General features: G+C 41.8%; 1 protein-coding gene across 2 annotated transcripts in view; it reads right to left on the bottom strand.

The window, feature by feature from the left end:
- Nucleotides 1-382: 382 nt before the first annotated feature.
- The window catches only part of LOC148023222 (ABC transporter C family member 14-like), a 35,102-nt gene continuing 15,798 nt past the window's right edge, over nucleotides 383-19,686 (bottom strand). The window contains exons 4-11 of one of the 2 annotated variants that reach the window (XM_087696236.1): nucleotides 4,773-5,462; nucleotides 4,519-4,683; nucleotides 4,137-4,431; nucleotides 2,825-3,039; nucleotides 2,402-2,707; nucleotides 2,156-2,219; nucleotides 1,794-2,033; nucleotides 383-1,658 (exon numbers count right to left, since the gene is read on the bottom strand). In XM_087696236.1, the coding sequence (XP_087552362.1) occupies nucleotides 1,558-1,658; nucleotides 1,794-2,033; nucleotides 2,156-2,219; nucleotides 2,402-2,707; nucleotides 2,825-3,039; nucleotides 4,137-4,431; nucleotides 4,519-4,683; nucleotides 4,773-5,462 (2,076 nt within the window). In that variant the 3' untranslated portion in view covers nucleotides 383-1,557. The remainder of the gene's footprint in view (nucleotides 1,659-1,793; nucleotides 2,034-2,155; nucleotides 2,220-2,401; nucleotides 2,708-2,824; nucleotides 3,040-4,136; nucleotides 4,432-4,518; nucleotides 4,684-4,772; nucleotides 5,463-19,686) is intronic. The other variant, XM_087696237.1, reaches the window with a different exon arrangement.

Below are 19,686 nucleotides of genomic sequence, written 5' to 3'. Positions count from 1 at the left end.
AAATATTGGTATTCAAGCTAAAGGTATTGAAGTTGCTAGATCAAATAGAAAATTACAGGCGACAAAACTATGCATTGCATAAGACACTTTGCTACATGTATCCGGAGATCAAATATTCAGCCCACCTGAACGATGCGCTCTTATTTCTCACTCCTTTATGAAAAGAGGGGCTTCACTAATTTTGATGCGCTCTTGTTTCTCACTCCTTTATGAAAAGAGGGGCTTGACTAATTTTGATTCTATTTATCAGTTATCATTTTATATGTATTATTGGAGATGTCCAGAGCTCTGCCAAGGTCGCATATGCAGAGAGGCACTTGCTCCCCAAATACTTATTGCCTATTACATAAACAGGCTGCACATTTTGGCCCTGCCATTTTAATTTATGTACACTCTTTCATTAAAGAATACCACCACTAAACCAACTTAACACCACAAAGAACATAAAAATGGCAAAAATACTACATATAACATCGCTGTTTTTGAAAAGAAATTGACTGACGTTAAAAAACTCACCCATCTCCTCTCCTAGTCTATACTATGTAAAGGACATATCATATGATTTGCAACTATTTAGTCCACTGCATTATTATGAAAACAACATAGCTGACGTTTGAAAAAGAGTTTAACTGAGATTCGAAACCCTCCATCCTTCACCAAGTCCATCCTATGTCCTCCATTAGCAGCACTTTGCGGAATTAATCCACTACAATTTCCTCAAAAGACTTGGACATTAGTGTAGAGATAACTTTTTACATGACCATGGTACAGGCTTGGTTGAAACTGCTCGAACGTCATGGATAACTGTACATATGGAGACCCTGGCCTAATTTCAGAGTGCTCGTTGCATTCCAGTTGTATACAAAGAATGAAGTATCCATCTGCAAAAAAATAAGATGAATGGATTGTTCTACAGTGTGTCTTTGTTCTGTACGAAGTACATCGATTCATGCAATGGCTTGGAACATACTACAAACAAGGCTTGAAACCTCTGGCATCTCTAAGAAGGTAATGTTAGGGTACAGGTCCACAGTAAGAACAAAAGGCAACTTCCTGTGGGTCATCCATGGAATACCATGATTCCATGAAAGACAAAAGAATTGATTAAAAAATGTGGGTGCAGCAATGAACCAAAATTTGACGCATGGATCTGAGCCACAAGGCACCGGAAGGAACCAAATTCTGAAGTTCAAATACAAGCTTCCAGAGAAGTGGGCACCAAAAAACTGATGAGGTCTATCAGGAGTGCCACAAGACCACCCTGAAATTTTGTCCCTGTCAATGTGTAAGCGATCTCACAACGGCACTGATTCAAGCCACTCCTGCCTTTTCCCAATGCTGCCTTTGAAGCATCTATGCCATTTCGATGTCCAATTCACAAAGCCTGCCATCTTCCTAAGAGAACAGACATGAAACCAACCATCACAAGGCAGAATTGAATTGGCACAACACTTAAGATCGCTTGCTGCCCTCATAATCTTGAACATCTCTCTCTTCCATGCAAGCTCCAAAAGAGAACCATCAAAGGTCATGGTCATAGTACGATGCCACCCATAGTCAGCCTTTTGATCGTGTAGTGTATTCACGAACTAAAGCTGCAAATAGGGTGGAGGGTTGTTCCATTAGCTTTGCAGGAGTATCATATTCTTTCAGCAAGCCTGCAAAATGACACATTTGAGGCCCAATCACACATTAGATTGTATAAACAGACATGCAAGACAGGGGAGCATGTCCTCTGTAAGCTTCTAATCAATTGCTTTGAGGGACTTGAAAGGCATAACTAATCCTCTTACCAGCTTCCAAAACCATGACGTTATCACAATCCATCACAGTTGGTATTCTATGGGCAATACTGATCACCGTACTGTTCTTAAACTCCTCTCGTATTATCTCCTGTAGCACTACATCTGTCTGTGCATCCACAGATGCAGTAGCTTCATCTAGAAACAAAAGGTGACTCTTCTTCAAAAGAGCTCGTCCCAGACACAATAACTGTCTTTGTCCTACACTCCAATTTTCCCCATTGTCTGCCACTGCATAGAGTACAATTCTAAAGCATAAGCATTATAATGCACCATCAGCAGAAGAATCACTTGATCTACAGCAGACTTTTATCACAACTGCTTTTAAAAACTGTACATATTAGCAAAATCACCTTCAGCATCCAACTTGTCATTCCTTGCCTCAACAATGTCAGCCAACTGGCATTTCCTTAGCCCCTGTCAAAAAACAATCAGATCAAGTGATTGTTAAAATATTGATGGAATGTTTCAACCATAATAAGACATGGCAAAAAACCTATACCAAACTAACTAAGAGATAGCTTGCAAGCAGCCATAGCTCATCATTATCCATGACACAAGACCAATCACAGAAAGAAAATAGAAGCACAATCCATTACCTGCCATATCTCTGCATCTGTATGCACACCAAGAGGATCCATGTTTGTCCTTATGGTTCCTTCAAACAAAACTGGATCCTGTGGAATGATCCCTAGCCTCGATCTTAAATCATGAAGCCCCACAGATGTGATGTCGATCTCATCAAATGTGATAATACCACCAGCTGGTTCAACAATCCTGAAAAGGACCTGGATAAGCGTTGATTTTCCACTTCCCGTCCTTCCAACAACACCAATCTTCTGTCCACCCTCAATGTCTAGACTGATACCTTTGATGACAAGGGGCATTGTTGGCTGATAACGGACCTGCAATGAAGCAAAAGCAGTTCACACGATAAACATTAACAAAGTAAAATTTTGCATTCAATGCATCACATGAAAACTAGAATGCAAGAGGAGAATACAACAGACAACAGAACTTACAGTCAAGTTTTTAATGCTGATATGCCCCAAGCCTGGCCAATCTGCATAGGGTACACTGCCTCTAATTGTCAAAGGAGCCTCCATTGGCAGTTTTGTAAATTGTGTAATCCGTTCCACAGAAACCATCTTGTTTTCAATCATGCAGCTGAAAAAGACAGTGGCAGCAAGTATGGTGTTCAAAGATAACCCATATGAAAGTGACATTGCTGCCAATCCTGCAACAAATGGTCTTGGTCAAGAGCAAGTTTCAAGGCAGGATACCACAAAAAATAGTAATAAATAAAAGCCCAAGGATGCATAGCTAAAAATGTCCCAATGTCCTGCTTGAGCAAGAAGAAATATAATCAGATTCCTTAAAAACGTCGGTCCCACCTTGCAGCCAAGGACCTCTGCAATGTGCACAATGTACATGCACAGCCTAAGATGCATGCTTAAATGCAAGATATCAGAGGAGGTTATGGTCTTCACAGTAGTAGGCGAATGTGATGCTCTTGGCTAGAGCCCAGTAAAAGAGGAGACAAAGATGGCCTTATTATGTGATGGACTAGAGACCATTTCATATCTGCAACCACTTAGACTTGGGGTTCTGTACCCATCAGGTGGTGGATGCATTCAACTTCCAACTAGTTTCACACCATCCAAAGAAATGGTAGTCAAGTTCACATGGCTGGAAACTTTTTTTTGGGAGTTGAATAAGGACGCAGCTGTTCAAAAGAAAGCCAGCCTCAAAACAGACGTTACAATCAACTCTCCCTCCTTTGAACATCTTCACTGAGGAGATAGAAAATATTTGTACTTCAACATGTTCTTGTTTTTTTCCTCACATGAATGAATTTCGAAAACCAAGCCATGTGGCCAGAAGTGGGGAGTCCCAACCAGCAACTCAGAAATTCATTGGTTGCAAACCAATGCCCAGATGGAAACAGACTCTTAAAATGCTGTAAAGAAAGGCATCTAAAACAAGAGCGGCCCACCATAGATTTACTTAGGCTGTCCCCCCTCGGAAAAGGAGAAGTATAATTAAGATTCGTTTAGGCTATCCTCTTGGGGAAAGAAGGATAACTAGACCAAAAACGTGTTGGTCAGACTTCAACTTTGTGACTGAGGCACCTACAAAATATGCAGAGTTTTTGCATAACACATAACCTCATAATAGCAAGCCAGACTTGACTGTGTTCATTCTAGGAAGAATATACGATATTTGATGGAATCCTTACACACACTAGTCCAAACCAACATCCAACTTTGCACACATTATCTGCATGTTACATAGATACAAAGCTTCTCACTCACATAATACTAAGCCACATACCTGGTTGGATAATATCTCCAGGAAGTGCCACAATTAAAAATGCTGCTACACAAAGTACAATTGCTCCAATAAATTCCAAACGAAACCCAAGCCACTCGTTGGATGCATTGAAGTGAAAGTCCATCTTCAAGTTGGTGTTGACACGTTTTAAGTTTGTAGCAATGAACTCCTCCTCTTTCCCAAATCCTCTAATTACCATGAAGCCTGCAATGGTCTCCGTGAAGTGATGAATTACAGGGGCTTTTGTGATTGAATCCAGCCGTGTGATCTCCCTTGATGAGTTGATGTAAAAGATCTGAGGTTTCAAGGTCCTTATTTCAAGATCAGAACACAAAAGAAAATAATGACAAATATGATTATTTTAGGCAGGCAATAAACTGACCTGATATTTAACATATACCCAACCAAGTGGCACTATTACAAAGATCACTGGCCATGTGACCACACACGTCACAACAATCACACCTATTGTTGCAGAGTAGAGCATCAAAGCCAGCATCACAGAGAGGGGTAAAAAGATGTCCACGGTTGCTTGGTCTGTGGATGACTGTAAAGAGAAAAATAAGCGGGGAAATGAGCAGCAGCATAACCAAACATTAACTTCACAAAAAATAGACGGTTCAGGGAATACCTTACCCGAGTTAGAATCCTTCCAGTTGGTGTAGTATCAAAGAAGCTCATTGGGGCTTGAAAAATGCTTCTTAGCATGTCAAGGTAAAACTTTTGGGTAGTTTTCAAGCTGAAATCCACCATTAGAACAGCACGTACCAAGACAAACACCCAATTGCCTGCAGAAAGGAGAGCATATACACAAATAAACTGCCCTGGGTCTATGGAGCTTCCAGATGTCCCATAAGATAGCCAAAAGTCACTGCTTACTGCAATTGTTTTCAGAATTATCTGCACCACCAACACCAGTACAAGGAAAAATGGACCAAAAGCTTTTGTTAAATACAGCCAGTATATATTCCATCCAACTCGTCCAGATTCTCTTTTCTCATCTTCCACAAGTTTTGTTGGTCCTTCTAATTCAACAAATGGTGAGCTAGAGCTTCTTAGCTTCATCAGGTTCTCTTGAGAACTCGAAAATGAACCTGAACTTGAGTGCGTGAACATTTTAACACTTCCATCAAATGCCTCATTCCATTGATTGGCAGTGGGTGTTCCCACTTTAAATTCATCCCCCTCAACAGTATCTTCTGAAGTATTAACTTCTGCTGCCCCAATGGCCTTGTTATGTGCTGCCACTAATGCTCCAAACTCGGCCCCTGCTTTTAAAAGCTCTGAATAGCTTCCGGCCTGTAGGATTACTCCATCTTGCACAACCTGTCAATTAACAATGAAGGTTACAAAACAAGGGCAATAATAACCAAATCACTCAAAAATGACATGATCATAGGAAAAAGATTGTTAACAAGCACAGGTGCTCATCAATTCGACTTTAGCTATTTGTACTTTTAAGACACATCAATGCAGGATATCTCCCAATGCGCAGCAGAAATGATAGAGAAATCAAATGTTGATGCCGAACCTTCCACCGGTCTTTGTCTTCTCTGATGAGGAGGATCTTTGTGACTCTCTGAGCACCTCCGGCTCTGATACCATGTCAAAATGACTAAGTGACCAGAGAGACAATAGGGTTTGCGAGGGAAAACACAGTGTGTACGGCAAGCCCCAAGAGAGACAAGTAATATAGAAGATTATGAAAGATGAATTATGTTGATGAAGTGAATCTAATACAAGGGTGCCCTAGCACAAAGGAAGCCCTGGAGTGCAGGAAGACTGTCGAAGAAGCCTTTCAGTTTGCAAACGCAAGATGACGAGGTGTCACCTAGAGCAGGGAGACTGTCGTCGAAGGGTAAGGAGCCTCTGAATCTGCAAACGCAGGAATGAAGAGTGGTACCTACGAGCAAGGAAACAGCCGATGAAGTCTCCGTCTGCAAACGCAGGCCTGATGAGGTGATGCCAACTGCTGGGAGTGACACCAGGTGGTGAGGATGAGTCAGATGCTGAAAATGCAGATAAAGACAGCTTCTGGGAGTGAAACAAAACACAGTCAGTCTAGGGTAATGCCCCTTTTTGGGGTTGCACACCCTAAATGCAAAACGCAAAAACGCAAACTGCGGGTGAAGGGTTTCTCAACAGCATGGTAGACGCTAATTTTCAGCAGAATAGCTTCTTCAAAATAAAAAGCTAAGCTCTAGTTTGTAGTTTTTGGCCTTGAAAGGGTTTAAAATGTAGTGGAGATGTATAGTAGTGATATGACTTGGTCCACTTTCCATTGTTATCTTTTTAACGTGCCAATGGCTCAATTTCATTGTCAAAGGACATGAGATTTTGATGCTTTGCTTAGCATTTGATTAAGTTGCTAATCAAATGTGCAAATATGAGGTGCACATCGTGCAAATTAGTCATTTCACAATGACAAGCCAAGGACCCTAAGAAATCCATGAGTGCCAAAGGCAAAAGTTGTAATAAGTTATCCTTGATAGGTAATAAGTTATCTTAGTACTTGAAATTCAACAATTGGAATTTGGGGACTTCAGAGAATTTCAAAAGGCTAACTAACCAACATTAAATTTGGGACTAAATTTGTCATCCAAGGAGTGATTGAATACCAAATCCCCAAGCAAACCAAAGGGCAAATTGGTTTGACTGCTTGCTGGTCATTTCTAACAGGAAGTGGCATTTGGACTCATAAGGAGATTAAGGAAATCGTAGTGTACTTTTTCCAAATTGCAATACAAGTCAAAGAAATACCACAAGTGGCGCCAATTTGGGGCCAACAAGGTGTCCATTGTCTAAGGTTAAGTGGTAAAGAATTGTTTCTAGATTTGTCTATTTAATAGTTGCTGTAATTAATGCTTAACCAGGATGTTTACCACCCTTTCAAAGAAGAAATGTTGGTTTCATGGTTCCATTGCCAAGATACCATCAATTCCCTTGATTTGGTGGGCCCCTAGCACCTACTTAGAAGTCAAAACCATTGCTTTAGTGCTCAAATTGTAATCAGCTGAGCGCTACAGCAAGATTGTCTTCATACAATGAAATGGAATCATGTAATGACAATGCATCTCAGTTCGAAAATTCACAAAATGTAGAGAGAAATGCATTACCTGATCTTGGACAAAGCACTCAATATCGATACCAAGCATTAAATGTTGGTTTAGACCAAAATGCATGTCCTTCTAGGGCCCTTGATGCAAATGATCGACTAAAGAAAGAGGAATTTGATTACCAATTTAAGCATCAACTAAGAAGAACAACTGAACTTTTTCAACTTCCCAAAGGAGGGCAGCAAAGGTAAGAAGAGGAAATCTCCTTCAAGAGCTTTGGGACAGCAAGATGCACTGAAGGAAGAGCCAATGCAATAGCATGATGTTCCAAATGTGGATAATGAGCATAAGCAAGGATGCCAGTGGGGCAATCAATGCATATGCAAAGCCAACTTAAAAGGACCAATCCAATGCTTTTTGGACAGCAAGGCATGCATACTAGTATGGGTCACTCAAGGTACTTTGGTGGTGGTTTAGTTTTCCATGCAATGGCTGGTAATGCTTCAGTCATGGGGATGCAATGACCAAATGTAGCTAAGAAGAACAATTGGAATTTTTATGCAAGTGGCGATGATCCTCCATTTATGCGCTTTTTAAACTCCCCAAAGGAGAGCAGCAAAGGCAAGAAGAGGAAATTGCCTTCAAGAGCTTTGGGACAGCAAGATGCACTGAAAGAAGAGCTAATGCAACAACATGACGTTCTAGATATGGATAATGAGCATAAGCAAATGTTGCCAATGAGGCAATCAAGGCATATGCAAGGCCAACTTAAAAGTACCAATCCAATGCTTTTTGGACAGTAGGGCATGCATGCTATTATGGGTCACTTGGATACTTTGGTGGTGGTTTAGTTTTCCAAGCAATGGCTGGTAATGCTTCAGCCATGGGAATGCAAGGACTAAAGGTATTTGCTATGTAGCCACTATCAAAATGACTAAGTGACCACAGAGACAGTAGGGTTTGCGATGGAAAACACAGTGTGTACGGCAAACATTGAGAGAGAAAAGAAACACACAAGATGATGAAAGATGAATCATGCCGATGAAGTGAATCTAATACAAGGGTGCTATAGCACAAAGGAAGCCTTGGAGTGCAGGAAGACTGCCAAAGAAGCCTTTGAGTCTGCAATCACAGGATGAGGAGGTGTCGCCTGGAGCAGGGAGATTGCCATTGAAGGGTGAGGAGCCTCTAAATCTACAAACGCAAGGATGAAGAGTGGTACCTACGAGCAAGGAGACAGCCGATGAAGCCTCCGTCTACAAACACAAGTCTGATAAGGTGATGCCAGCTGCTGGGATTGATGCCAGGTGGTGAGGATGAGCCAAATGCTGAAAACACACATGAAGAGAACCTCTCGGAGTGAAACGCCAGTTGTGGAGTGACATCAGAAGGGTGGGAAGCAGCCAGGAACCAAATGCAAGGTGCAACTACCTTTGATGAAGGTGATGCTTGCTCGAGAGAGACGCCAAATGGTGAGAAACCTCCCTGGCAGCCAAACGCAAGAAGGTGGAGCTACCAGAAGGATAGAGGATGACACCACATAGGATGGATGCTGACGCCAAGAGAGTGTGGACTCCAAACGCAAGGTGTAGGAGCACAGAAAATATTGTCGCCAACAATGGAGGATGGACGCCAGTTGAAGAGGAGCACACTACTACCATAAACGCAGCCAACTAGAGATAAAGGCTGCAGCCAAGAGAGTGTGGAGATGGTGGTAGGAGAGGAGAGAGAGAGAGATGATGGAAGAGAGAGAGTGTCAGAAGACTAACAAAGAGAGAGTGGGAGTGACGGACTAAAGGATCAGCCGTTAGGAATGAATGAGAGAGTGGCCTATAAATAGGCACAGTCAGTCTAGCGTGACACCCCTTTTTGGGACTGCAAACCCTAAATGCAAAACGCGAAACCCTAAACGCAAAACACGGATGAAGGGTTTCTCTGTAAAAATGTCGGATCTAGAGCATGGCAAGAGCTATGGAGGTTGGAAGATGAAGACTAAATTCATGTTGACATGGATAATGAGTAGACAACTATTACACAAGTGAATTAGGTTCCAAGATGGAAGCTTGGACTCATAAAGACAATCTTGTGTATAGGACTGACCATAGAAACAAGGGCCGTTCCGGCGCATAGGAACGGATTAACGCGTTCCGATAGGTCCGAGGCCAGGAAACGCCGGCGGAACATTCCAGCCCATTCCAAGTCCCGTTCCATCCTGTTCCAGGCCGTTTCTTATCCGTTCCAAGGCCGTTCCTTGTTTGGAACGGCCGTTCGAGCAATGGAAATTAATTTTTTAAAAAATTATTTGCTGCCTGACTTCGCCTCTCCTCTCCCGCCTGTTGCGCCCGTCGCCTACCTGCTTCGCCTACTTTGCGTGGCCCCCCTGGCTCGCCTGCGTATCCCGCCTGCTGCTCCCACCTGCCCCGCCTGCTGCTCCCACCTGTCCCACCTGCCCCGCCTGCTGCTCCCGCCTGTCGCGCATGCACCGGCTGCTGCTCCTGCCTGCCCCGCCTATCCCGCTTGCTGCTCCCGCCTGTCCCGCCTACCCCGGCTGCTGCTCCCGCCTATCCTCCCTACTTCGCATGCTGCTCCCATCTGCCCCACCAGCCTCGCCTGCTGCTCCTACGTGCCCCGCGTGCCCCGTCTGCTTGCTCCTGCTTGCCTCTCCCACCTGCCTAGCCCCCGACTCCCGCCCGCGATCAAGTGAGGATTCTCACATCAAGCACTAACCAAAGTGTTTCAACTTTCTCTACTCAGTATTGATTTTTGTTCAATAGGACCATTATCTCCCCCAAATTTGGGGCATTTTGAATCAGTTGTCGGCAATTGCTCCAAAATTTGGGGCTTTCTCAAGGATTGGGGCCCAAATTTGGCTGCAATGTCCCCAAATTTGAGGCATTGGGATCCATCATCCCAAGATCTAAAAGAGCCCCCAAATTTGGGGCATTTTAAATCAATCATTGCCCCAAATTTGGGAGTTGAAAATGCGCCAAATTTTGGGGCATTTTCAGCAAGGGAATGCAGGTTAGAATGCCCCAAATTTGGGAGCTGAAAATACGCCAAATTTTGGGGCATTTTCAGCAAGGGAATGCAGGTTGGAATGCCCCAAATTTGTGCCATTTTCAGTAAAAGGAATGCATGCTGAAGTAACACCAAATTTTGGGCAATTCTTCGCAAACATTTAACACATGCATGTTGAAATTTTGGTGCAAATTTCTGCAATTTCATTGAACTTCACTAATTATTTGTCACTTTTATATAGATGGCAGCATTGACATCTATGGGATCTTCATCATCCTCAGCAGGTACTTCGTCAACAACTGGACGAAGTCGAAGCACTATTTGGTCATGGTGGGATGAGGTAGATGCAGGTGTGCCATTGAGAGGTGGAGGGGCTCGCCCTTGGAAATGCAAACTTTGCACTTATGCTCGCACTAGTGGGGCTGATAAAGTGAGAGCCCATCTTCTACATGAGGGGAAAGAGGTACGTTTTTGCACTAATGTATCAATTGAGAAAATGCAGGAGTTACTCGACCGCATAGCCACTTCTATGGGAAATTCACATGCCAGGAGGACGCCAAATATAGCAATGGATCCAACAACCTAGACTCCAAGGCCAACAGGGCATGGTGCTTCATGCAGAAGACCACCAGGATTAGTGGCTACGCAACCTTTTCGTGGGCCATCAGTGGCAACAAGTCGTGGTGTTAGACAAAGTTCATTGCACACTTCATGGGAACCAAAGAAAAAAGAGGAAGCAGATGCACAAGTGGCACGTTTAGATTTTAAAGTTTAGTGCATATTTTGTGTCTTTGCAATACACACTTGTTGAACTTATGCAACATTGTTGATTACAATGTTGAATCATGAATGCAACAATCCATTGCTGATTACAATGTTTTGAATCTTTATTATTGTTGAAACTTGATTATTATGTCTCTAATTTCACGAATTATGGTTAATATGATATCTCTCTAGATTCTAACTTCTAAGACTTATGTGTTGATTCTCTCTCTCTCTCTCTCTCTCTCTCTCTCTCTCTCTCTCTCTCTCTATATATATATATATATATATATATATATATATATATATATATGTATGTATGTATGTATGTATGTATGTATGTACATGTGTATATGTATACATACATGCATACATACATAGATACATACATACATATGTATGTATGTGTAAACGCCCCGAACAACGTAGTATGCTTAACAATTATGATATTCGCTTGTTTTCGAGATTTAATATAAAAGAGAATGAACACTTAAAGCTGAAAATGAAAATTACTCACAAAATTACAGCCATGAAAATGTAAAAGTAATGGAGACAAGATTGAGGGTTGAAGATGGGCAACCCCCTCCCGAAGGAATGTATTTCTGCTCAACCCAAGTCCCTTAGGGAAGAGCTCAGTTACAATCAACCTGAGAGTGAGCAGAATCGCCTTTCTCCATCGTTGATCAGCAGTACATGGATAGGGCTTGCTTCTTGTTGCTAAAATGGAAGAAAGAGCTCGAGAAGGAGGTGCTGTAATGAATTTACAGGCTTGCTGTCCTGTAAAACAGCAGTGATAGAAGAGGGAATATGGAGGAATTTGATAATGGAGAAGTGGGGGATGATGATGGGGATGGATGGGGCCAGTTTCTGGCTATCTGTGGGTGCTGTACATGAGTTTACAGCAAAGAAAAATGATGCTGAATGAAGAAAAACGAGCTCTTATTTATAGAAGAAGGAAGAGCTAGTACAAAAGGGGAAAGTGGAGTAGCACAAGACAAGTGTCCAGCCACATGTCATGAGATGTGACAAGTGGTGGGACACTTGGAAACTTGTGTGACAAGTGTCTTGACACTTGTCTCTTCTCTATGGCCTTCCTTTTTGGGCTGCAAACTGTACTGTCAAGAATAGAAACAACCAAATTTAGTAAGCACAATCAGAGTACAGAACTTACTATTTTTAGAATGACATCCCTATTTTTTAGGACTAGCATTTTTAGGCTAATTCGAGGCTCCTAAAATTTAGGGACCCCCCCAATATAAGTGTCATATGAAAGCTTTTTCCGTGTACATCGCAAAAACGGTATCAGAATCTTCATGTGACTTTCCTATGCAAAGAAATGTGCATTTTAAGCTTTCAGCCCACACATGCACATTATACAAGCATTTCATGATCATGCCATCTTGTTGATTGTAACTGTCTGTTCTGGTGGATCTAGCCCACACTTCAAGGCATCAATCCTTTCTGTGTGCGAGTCTAACCCTGATATGCGTGAGTTCTGGTCACAGGCGCCCAATCGGGCCATATAGGTGGAAGTGTGAACTATCTTTTCTCTAACCCACCGTGTGGGTCCACCATAACCTGTGACCACTCATCAGTGAGCTAGCTCCAATGCACTTTTCTTTATATCTAATTAGTGCAAAAGAAATAAATTTAATAAATCATTATATAGACAAATTAATGAAAAAGGATACAAATTCTGTTTCTATAGAGTTGTGACAGTATGTATGTATGTATGTATGTATGTATGTGTACATATACATGTATATATGTATACACACACACACACACACATACATACATACATACATGATACACACACACACACACACACACATATATATATATATATATGTATGTATGTGCAGTTCCCTCCGTTTTCATTCCCTAACTTATGGCGTTCCCCCCGTTCCAGGGGGTCCCATTCCCATTCCCCGTTCCTGGTAACTATGGGACTGACAATGACAATGACACTAACTAAAAGAGGAAAGTATCATGATATTGCATTCATCATTGTGAAAGTACAATGTTTCATAGTAGTTGGGTTGTTCCATTCTTCTCAGTATGCATATGGAATTCAAGACATCTCTTCCTGGAGTATACATCATTTGCCTATTTCTCAACACCCCCCCTCAAATGATGAGTTCCTACACTTGCTTGCTTTTGCCCCCCTTACATGGTGACATGGCCCGGGAGACTAGCTTATAAGCAACCTAGTCAAATTAAAGCTTGAAACTTTACATCTTTGGCAAGGGTTTTACAAAGCAAATCCACTAAGGGAAAAATAAAGATCCACTATGGAAAAAACATATAAAAGATACAATGAAAATTCTTTAGAACAATCTGTTAAAGTTGTTGATGGTAGCAGCAGCATATTCTTCTTCTTCATTCATGAGTTGGTTCTAGTGGTGATCATTCTGCATCTGCAATGCTCTTTTCTTGTGGAAACATCACCGGCTGTATGGCCAGTCTTGCCACAGTAATGACATATAATCCGATCCTTGTTGTTATTGGTGCTGAGTCCTTGACCGCAGCCTTTTCCTCCATAAGTGCCCTTGGTATACAAGAGACTTTCTTTGGTGGTGTGTTTCTTTGTATCCCTGCTTTTAACTTTGCTATCTCCATCAAGTAGTGAGTGTTCAATATCTTTAAGTGAGAGACTTGGAACATTTCTTAGAGTGGACACAAGATTCTCATATGGATCCTTATTTACACTTACAAGCACTACCGCTATTGCTTCATCTTCATCAATAATCTTCTTAAGAGTTGCAAGCTGGAATTTTAGGCTCTTAAACTTGTTAACGTGTATGGTCATGGAAGCATTGTCTTTTATATCCAGTTTATAAAACTGCATGAGTAATTTCACCTTTGAATTCTTTGCTCGGGTACCAAAGATCCTATCAAGTTCCTCCCAAGCAGTTCTAGCATCTCTGATGCCAGAGATATGATGTAGCACATCATCACTTAGTCCCCAGGCAATGATGCCTAGTGCCTTGTTATTCATCTTCTTCCATTCTTTGGTTTTTGGTGGAGCTACTGCAAGAATCCCGCTTTCTGAATCTTCTTTCCCGCTATCTGCATCACCTTCATCATCTTCAAAGAGATCCCAGAGGTCTTTCCTCATGAGGTAATACATGGTCTTTTCCTTCCAGGCATGGAAGCCTTCTCCATTGAACTTTGCTATTTGTTTGAGCTCTACCATTTTTTATCAGCAGCAAATCAGCCAGCAAAGGAGTTGTACTTCAATGTGTCAAGAGACACAAGATGATTAGTGTTTAACAACACTGCATAAGTATTAAAAAAATACTATCTTGGAGCTCAATGTCGGATGTTGATGCTCGATCTTCTTCTTGCTTCCTGATTTAGTGGTGATGCTTTGCTGGAAATTAAGTGCTTAGTAAGATCAGAATGATAGAGTCTTCAATGGATTGAGAGAAGTAAAAAAGTGAAAGGTTTTATGACCTTGAGGAAACTTGGCTATGGCTACCCTTTTAGGGTTTCAGGACAGGGGCCTGGTTTTTTACTTACTGCAGCTTACAGAGATGGCCATTTAGAAAACCCTTTGAGTTGGAGAGAGCTTAGGTATGGCTCTTTTAAGCCCTATGGTTGCAGGGCAGATCGCGCAGTGCACAGGGCAAATTGTCATACAGACAATAAGTGGCGCAATTCTGGACAGCGAGTTTAAATTCTGACAATGTTGAGCTCTAGAGTGGCCAATGTCAAGCTTTTATGTGATACAGAGTAGCGCCCTGAGCCAAGCAACAAATCCCTAGAAGGAAGCAAGTTAAGATATGCTCTAGTTTGGGAGATCCAAAAGCTCAAGTTAGATAGGTGTTGTTTTGGCTATGGCAAACACAAGGTCACGTGGAGATGGAAGTGAGAAATGGAACCGTGAGCTGGACTTGAGCTGACCTGAGGTTAAGATGGACTAAGAGAGCAGAGAAGGGAATCATGCCATGCTTAGCTAAGCTCTAATACCATGTAAAAATGTCGATTCTAGAGCATGGTAGGAGCTATAGAGGTTGAAAGATGAAGACTAAATTCATGTTGACATGGATAATGAGTAGACAACTGTTACACAAGTGAATTAGGTTCCAAGATGAAAGCTTGGACTCATAAAGATAATCTTGTGTATTGGACTGACAATCACAATGACACTAACTCAAAGAGGAAAGCATCATGATATTGCATTCATCATTGTGAAAGTACAATGCTTTATAGTAATTGGGTTGTTCCATTCTCTTCACTGTGCATATGGGATTCAAGACATCTCTTCTTGGAGCATACATCATTTGTCTATTTCTCAACATTCTCAACAGCCACCTATGCAAGTTATGCAAGGCCGAATGTACTTGGATATAGCAAGTGGAATGCAAAATCCCATGTTCAGTGATCTTGGCATGATGCCTAGGGCACAAAATGGCAATGTTCGGTAATGCATTTGCAAACCTCGGCGTGTTTGGAGTTCATGGTATCAATATTGGTCATGCAAATGCTCTATATAGTACTATTGGTTATGAGAAAAATGCAGCTACTAATGCATGGAATGTATGAAAAAATGTATCTTGGTATGGTTGATAGTATGCAAACTCCCAAGCATAGAAGCTAGTCAACTAGATGCGATGTTGCATGCTACTTCAATTGAAACTGCAACAATGTGAAAGTGTAAAGTATCTTCACACTTCAAAGAAAAAAATACATAGAAGCTAGTGCAAGTTTTGAGCATAAAGAATTAGAGGTAAATTTTCCGTGTGCTTCTTGGTGAAGTTTTAGTATTGTTTCACATATGATAGATGCAAATGGATGGAGGAGGGTGACTTGGCAAATCATCCTCAATGATGCACTTTACCTTGATGTGTTTCACTTAGAACCAACCGATTTTTTATCAAGCTCATTTAAGTTAAGCAAAGCATAAAAGACCCAAAGTATTGCATGATACCAAAGGGGAAGGTAGCAGCTCTACTCCCCCACTAATGGTACATTTGGATGTGATATACATTTACAAGGCATGTACATCATACACAAATAATACACAATTTATGTTTGCAGATCATGCAAGAGAAGTACATTTACCTAAGATACATGTGGTTTGCAACTAATCATCGTTGTCAGGTACGAAATGTACGGTACGGTACGGTACGATAAAATACGGTACTAAATGGTACCTTAAGATTTTATAAGGTACGGTACGATATTCGTACGACAAAAAAAATATCTTGATTATTTTGGACAACAGGTAATAGAATAGATATTTCAAGTCTAAATAGCAATGCTATTAGAGTATATAGTATGAGTACTTGACGGTAACATGCCAAAACCTAATGCGGAATGCGCAACATGCGCTACTGCTACATACAACTTGTGAGAACAAAGGATCAAGGTACAGCTGGGATTCAGTAGACAGTGTGAGAGTGAGAGACAGAGTTGAAGCACGACACCCAAGAGAATTGACTGAATGAGTGTAATCTGAAAGTACAAAGTACAACCCTTAAACCTTAGGGTTGTAGGGGGGTGTTCACACCCGACACACACTAAGTGCCTAAATGTGTGTAACATAAGCACATAAGTACATACGATAATAAGACCATAAGTCTGGGGGAAAAAACCTCTCCTACCGAGAGTAAAAAGTGCCCCAGTGTCCTACTGATCGCCGACACTCCCATATGAGCGTAGGCGTAAGTAAGGCGTGAGTAAAATACCCAACAAACCCCCCTGGAGTGAAGAGTGATCAAGAGTACAAGGATCATCCGCCACCAAAGGATATCAAATTTAAAGCATCGCGAAATGCTTCAAATTTGTCATGAGGAAGAGCTTTGGTGAAGATGTCTGCCACATTACTGGTGGTAGGACAATAGACAAGGCTGATATCACCTGCATGTAGCCTCTCTCTGACAAAGTGATAGTGAATCTCAATGTGTTTCGTGCGAGCATGAAACACTGGGTTCCGTACCACTGCAATGGCACTCTGATTGTCAGTGAACAAAGGAGTAGGCTCAGTAACAGATACATCCAAATCAGCTAGCAAGCGTCTAAGCCATACGCATTCAACTGTGGTGGTGAAAGCTGCCTTGTATTCAGCTTCACATGACGATGTGGCAACAGTGGATTGTTTCTTGCTAAGCCAAGAAATGCAAGAAGTGCCAAGAAAGAAACAATTGCCACTAGTAGAGTGACGTGTATCATAATCACCAGCCCAATCAGAATCACTGTAAGCATGTAAATGCAGTGGTCCCCCCTTGGCATAAAGCAACCCAAGAGAACGAGTACCCTGCAAGTAGCAGAAAACACGCTTGACAGCTTGCCAATGTGACATACGTGGCTGATGCATATACCTGCTCAATGCTGAAACTGCAAACTGTATATCCGGCCTAGTATTGCATAAATAGATAAGGCATCCAACTGCAGGAGCATATGTATGTATATCAAACAAATCACTGTCATCATGTAATGACAGTTTCAGTCCAGGTTCCATGGGAGTACAAACTGGCTTGCAATCCTGTAAGCCAAATTTCTCAAGAAGCTGCCCAATATACCTTGACTGTGATAACCCAATACCTCGAGCAATATGTATGAACTGGATGCCCAAGTAGTAATGCAAAACTCCCAAGTCAGACATGTCAAAAGTTTGCTGCAAATTTTGTTTGAATGCTGAAATCTGATCACCATGTGTTCCAGTGAGCAAAAGGTCATCAACATAAAGACATAAAATCAGCATAGATCCCCCTTCTTTATATACGTAAAGGGTAGACTCAGATGAACTGTTTAGAAACCCCTGACCAAGCAAGAAAGCATCTATCTTTTCATACCAAGCTCTAGGAGCTTGTTTTAAACCATATAGTGCCTTTTTTAGCTTGCATACCAAATGTTCTGAGCCTTCAACTGCAAAACCAATGGGCTGCTGTACATAAACTTCCTCCTGAAGTTCCCCATGCAAAAATGCAGTCTTGATATCTAGCTAATGAACTGTCCAACCATAATGTGCAGCCAAAGCAATCATAGACCTGATGGTCGTCATACGGGAAGTAGGAGCAAATGTCTCCTCATAATCAATGCCCTTTTTCTGTGCGTAGCCTTTAGCTACCAGCCATGCCTTGTATTTATCTATGGATCCATCTGCTTTTCTTTTCAATTTGTAGACCCATTTTGTTCCAATGGCTTTCTTCCCAAATGGCAAGGATACCAAATCCCAAGTGTGATTCTTAGTAATAGAATCTAATTCAGCTTGCATGGCTGCCTTCCAATGCACACTATGTTGTGCATCCTCATAACATTCAGGCTCTTCATTATCAAAAGTACTTGCTGCCATAATAAACTCCATAGTATGTGCTGAATCATGCAAACGAGTTTGCCTTCTAGTACGACCAGCCATGGGTGCATCCAAAGGACTATCTTGCATAGTCTGCAAATACCATCTAGGTAGCTGTCTAGCATCCTGACTGTGTGCAAGCTCTTGCTGAATTTCTGTTTCAGCATTATGCTGAGTATTTCGATCAGCCAATGGCTGAATTTCTGCACTTTCCATAGGAGCAACTGGCTGAACATTAGGTTCATTTTGTGAACCTCCAGCTGAGTCACCAAAAGTAATGGGCAGCAGCCCTTCAAAAACATCACGGGCAGCCTGATATGTGTCCAAACCAGCCAAGGATAATTCTGATTTTTCATCAAAAACAACATCCCTGCTGACAAAAACCTTCTTAGTAACGGGATCATAGAGTCTGTAGCCTTGCTCTCATTGCTATATCCCATAAAAATGCACTTAACAGCCTTGTTGTCCAATTTTCTTCTAAGTACCTGTGGAATATGGGCATAGGCAAGACACCCAAAGGTACAAAAGTGACCAACAGAAGGTTTACGACTGTTCCAAGCCTCAAATGGTGTGATGGTCTTCAAGGCTTTGGTAGGGCATCTGTTCAAAATATGGCAAGCACACATGACTGCTTCCATCCAAAAACTATGAGGCAAGCTCTTTGCCTTCAGCATACATCTGGCCATCTCCATGAGTGACCGATTTTTCCTCTCTGCTACCCCATTCTGCTGTGGAGTATAAGCTGTAGTATACTGATGTACTATGCCCTTCTGCTGCAAAAAAGAATTAAGCATAGAGGACATGTATTCCCCCCCTCGGTCCGAACGGAGAGTCTTAATGTGGCATCCAGATTGGTTTTCAACAAGTGCACTGAAAGCCAAAAATGCATCATACACTTCTGACTTCTTTTTCAAACAATAGACCCAGCAAAAACGTGTGAAGTCATCAATGAATGTCACAAAATAATAACAACCACCCAATGACATGGTCTGCATAGGCCCACAAACATCTGAATGCACCAACTCCAATCTGGTTGTTCCCCTGAAAGCAACATCACGAGGAAATGAGAAACGATGCATTTTCCCCAAAATGCATCCCTCGCATAAGTGCTCAGGAGGTCTCTCCAAGAGAGGTAAGCCATCCAGCATCTGAGTACGCTGTAAAAGCATCAAGCTGCCAAAGTTTACATGCCCTAAACGAGCATGCCATAACTCCGCCTGTATCATAGCAAGAGTAAGAGTGGATGTCAAGTATGCTGACTGATCTACTGAAAGAGCATCCAACTCATATAAACCATGACACAAAGATCCTGTCAAGACCAATGTCATGCATTCTTTTTCTCGAACCATGCAACGGTCATCATCAAAAGTGACCTGCATACCACAACGTGCCAAAGAAGAAATAGAAAGCA

The sequence above is a fragment of the Lygodium microphyllum genome, chromosome 16 (genome assembly GCF_053477565.2).
Source record: "Lygodium microphyllum isolate KBCC chromosome 16, Lygodium_microphyllum_v1.1.10, whole genome shotgun sequence".
Lineage (NCBI taxonomy): Eukaryota > Viridiplantae > Streptophyta > Polypodiopsida > Schizaeales > Lygodiaceae > Lygodium > Lygodium microphyllum.
Note: the sequence above shows the minus strand (reverse complement) of the source record. Positions and strands in the feature narration are given on the sequence as shown.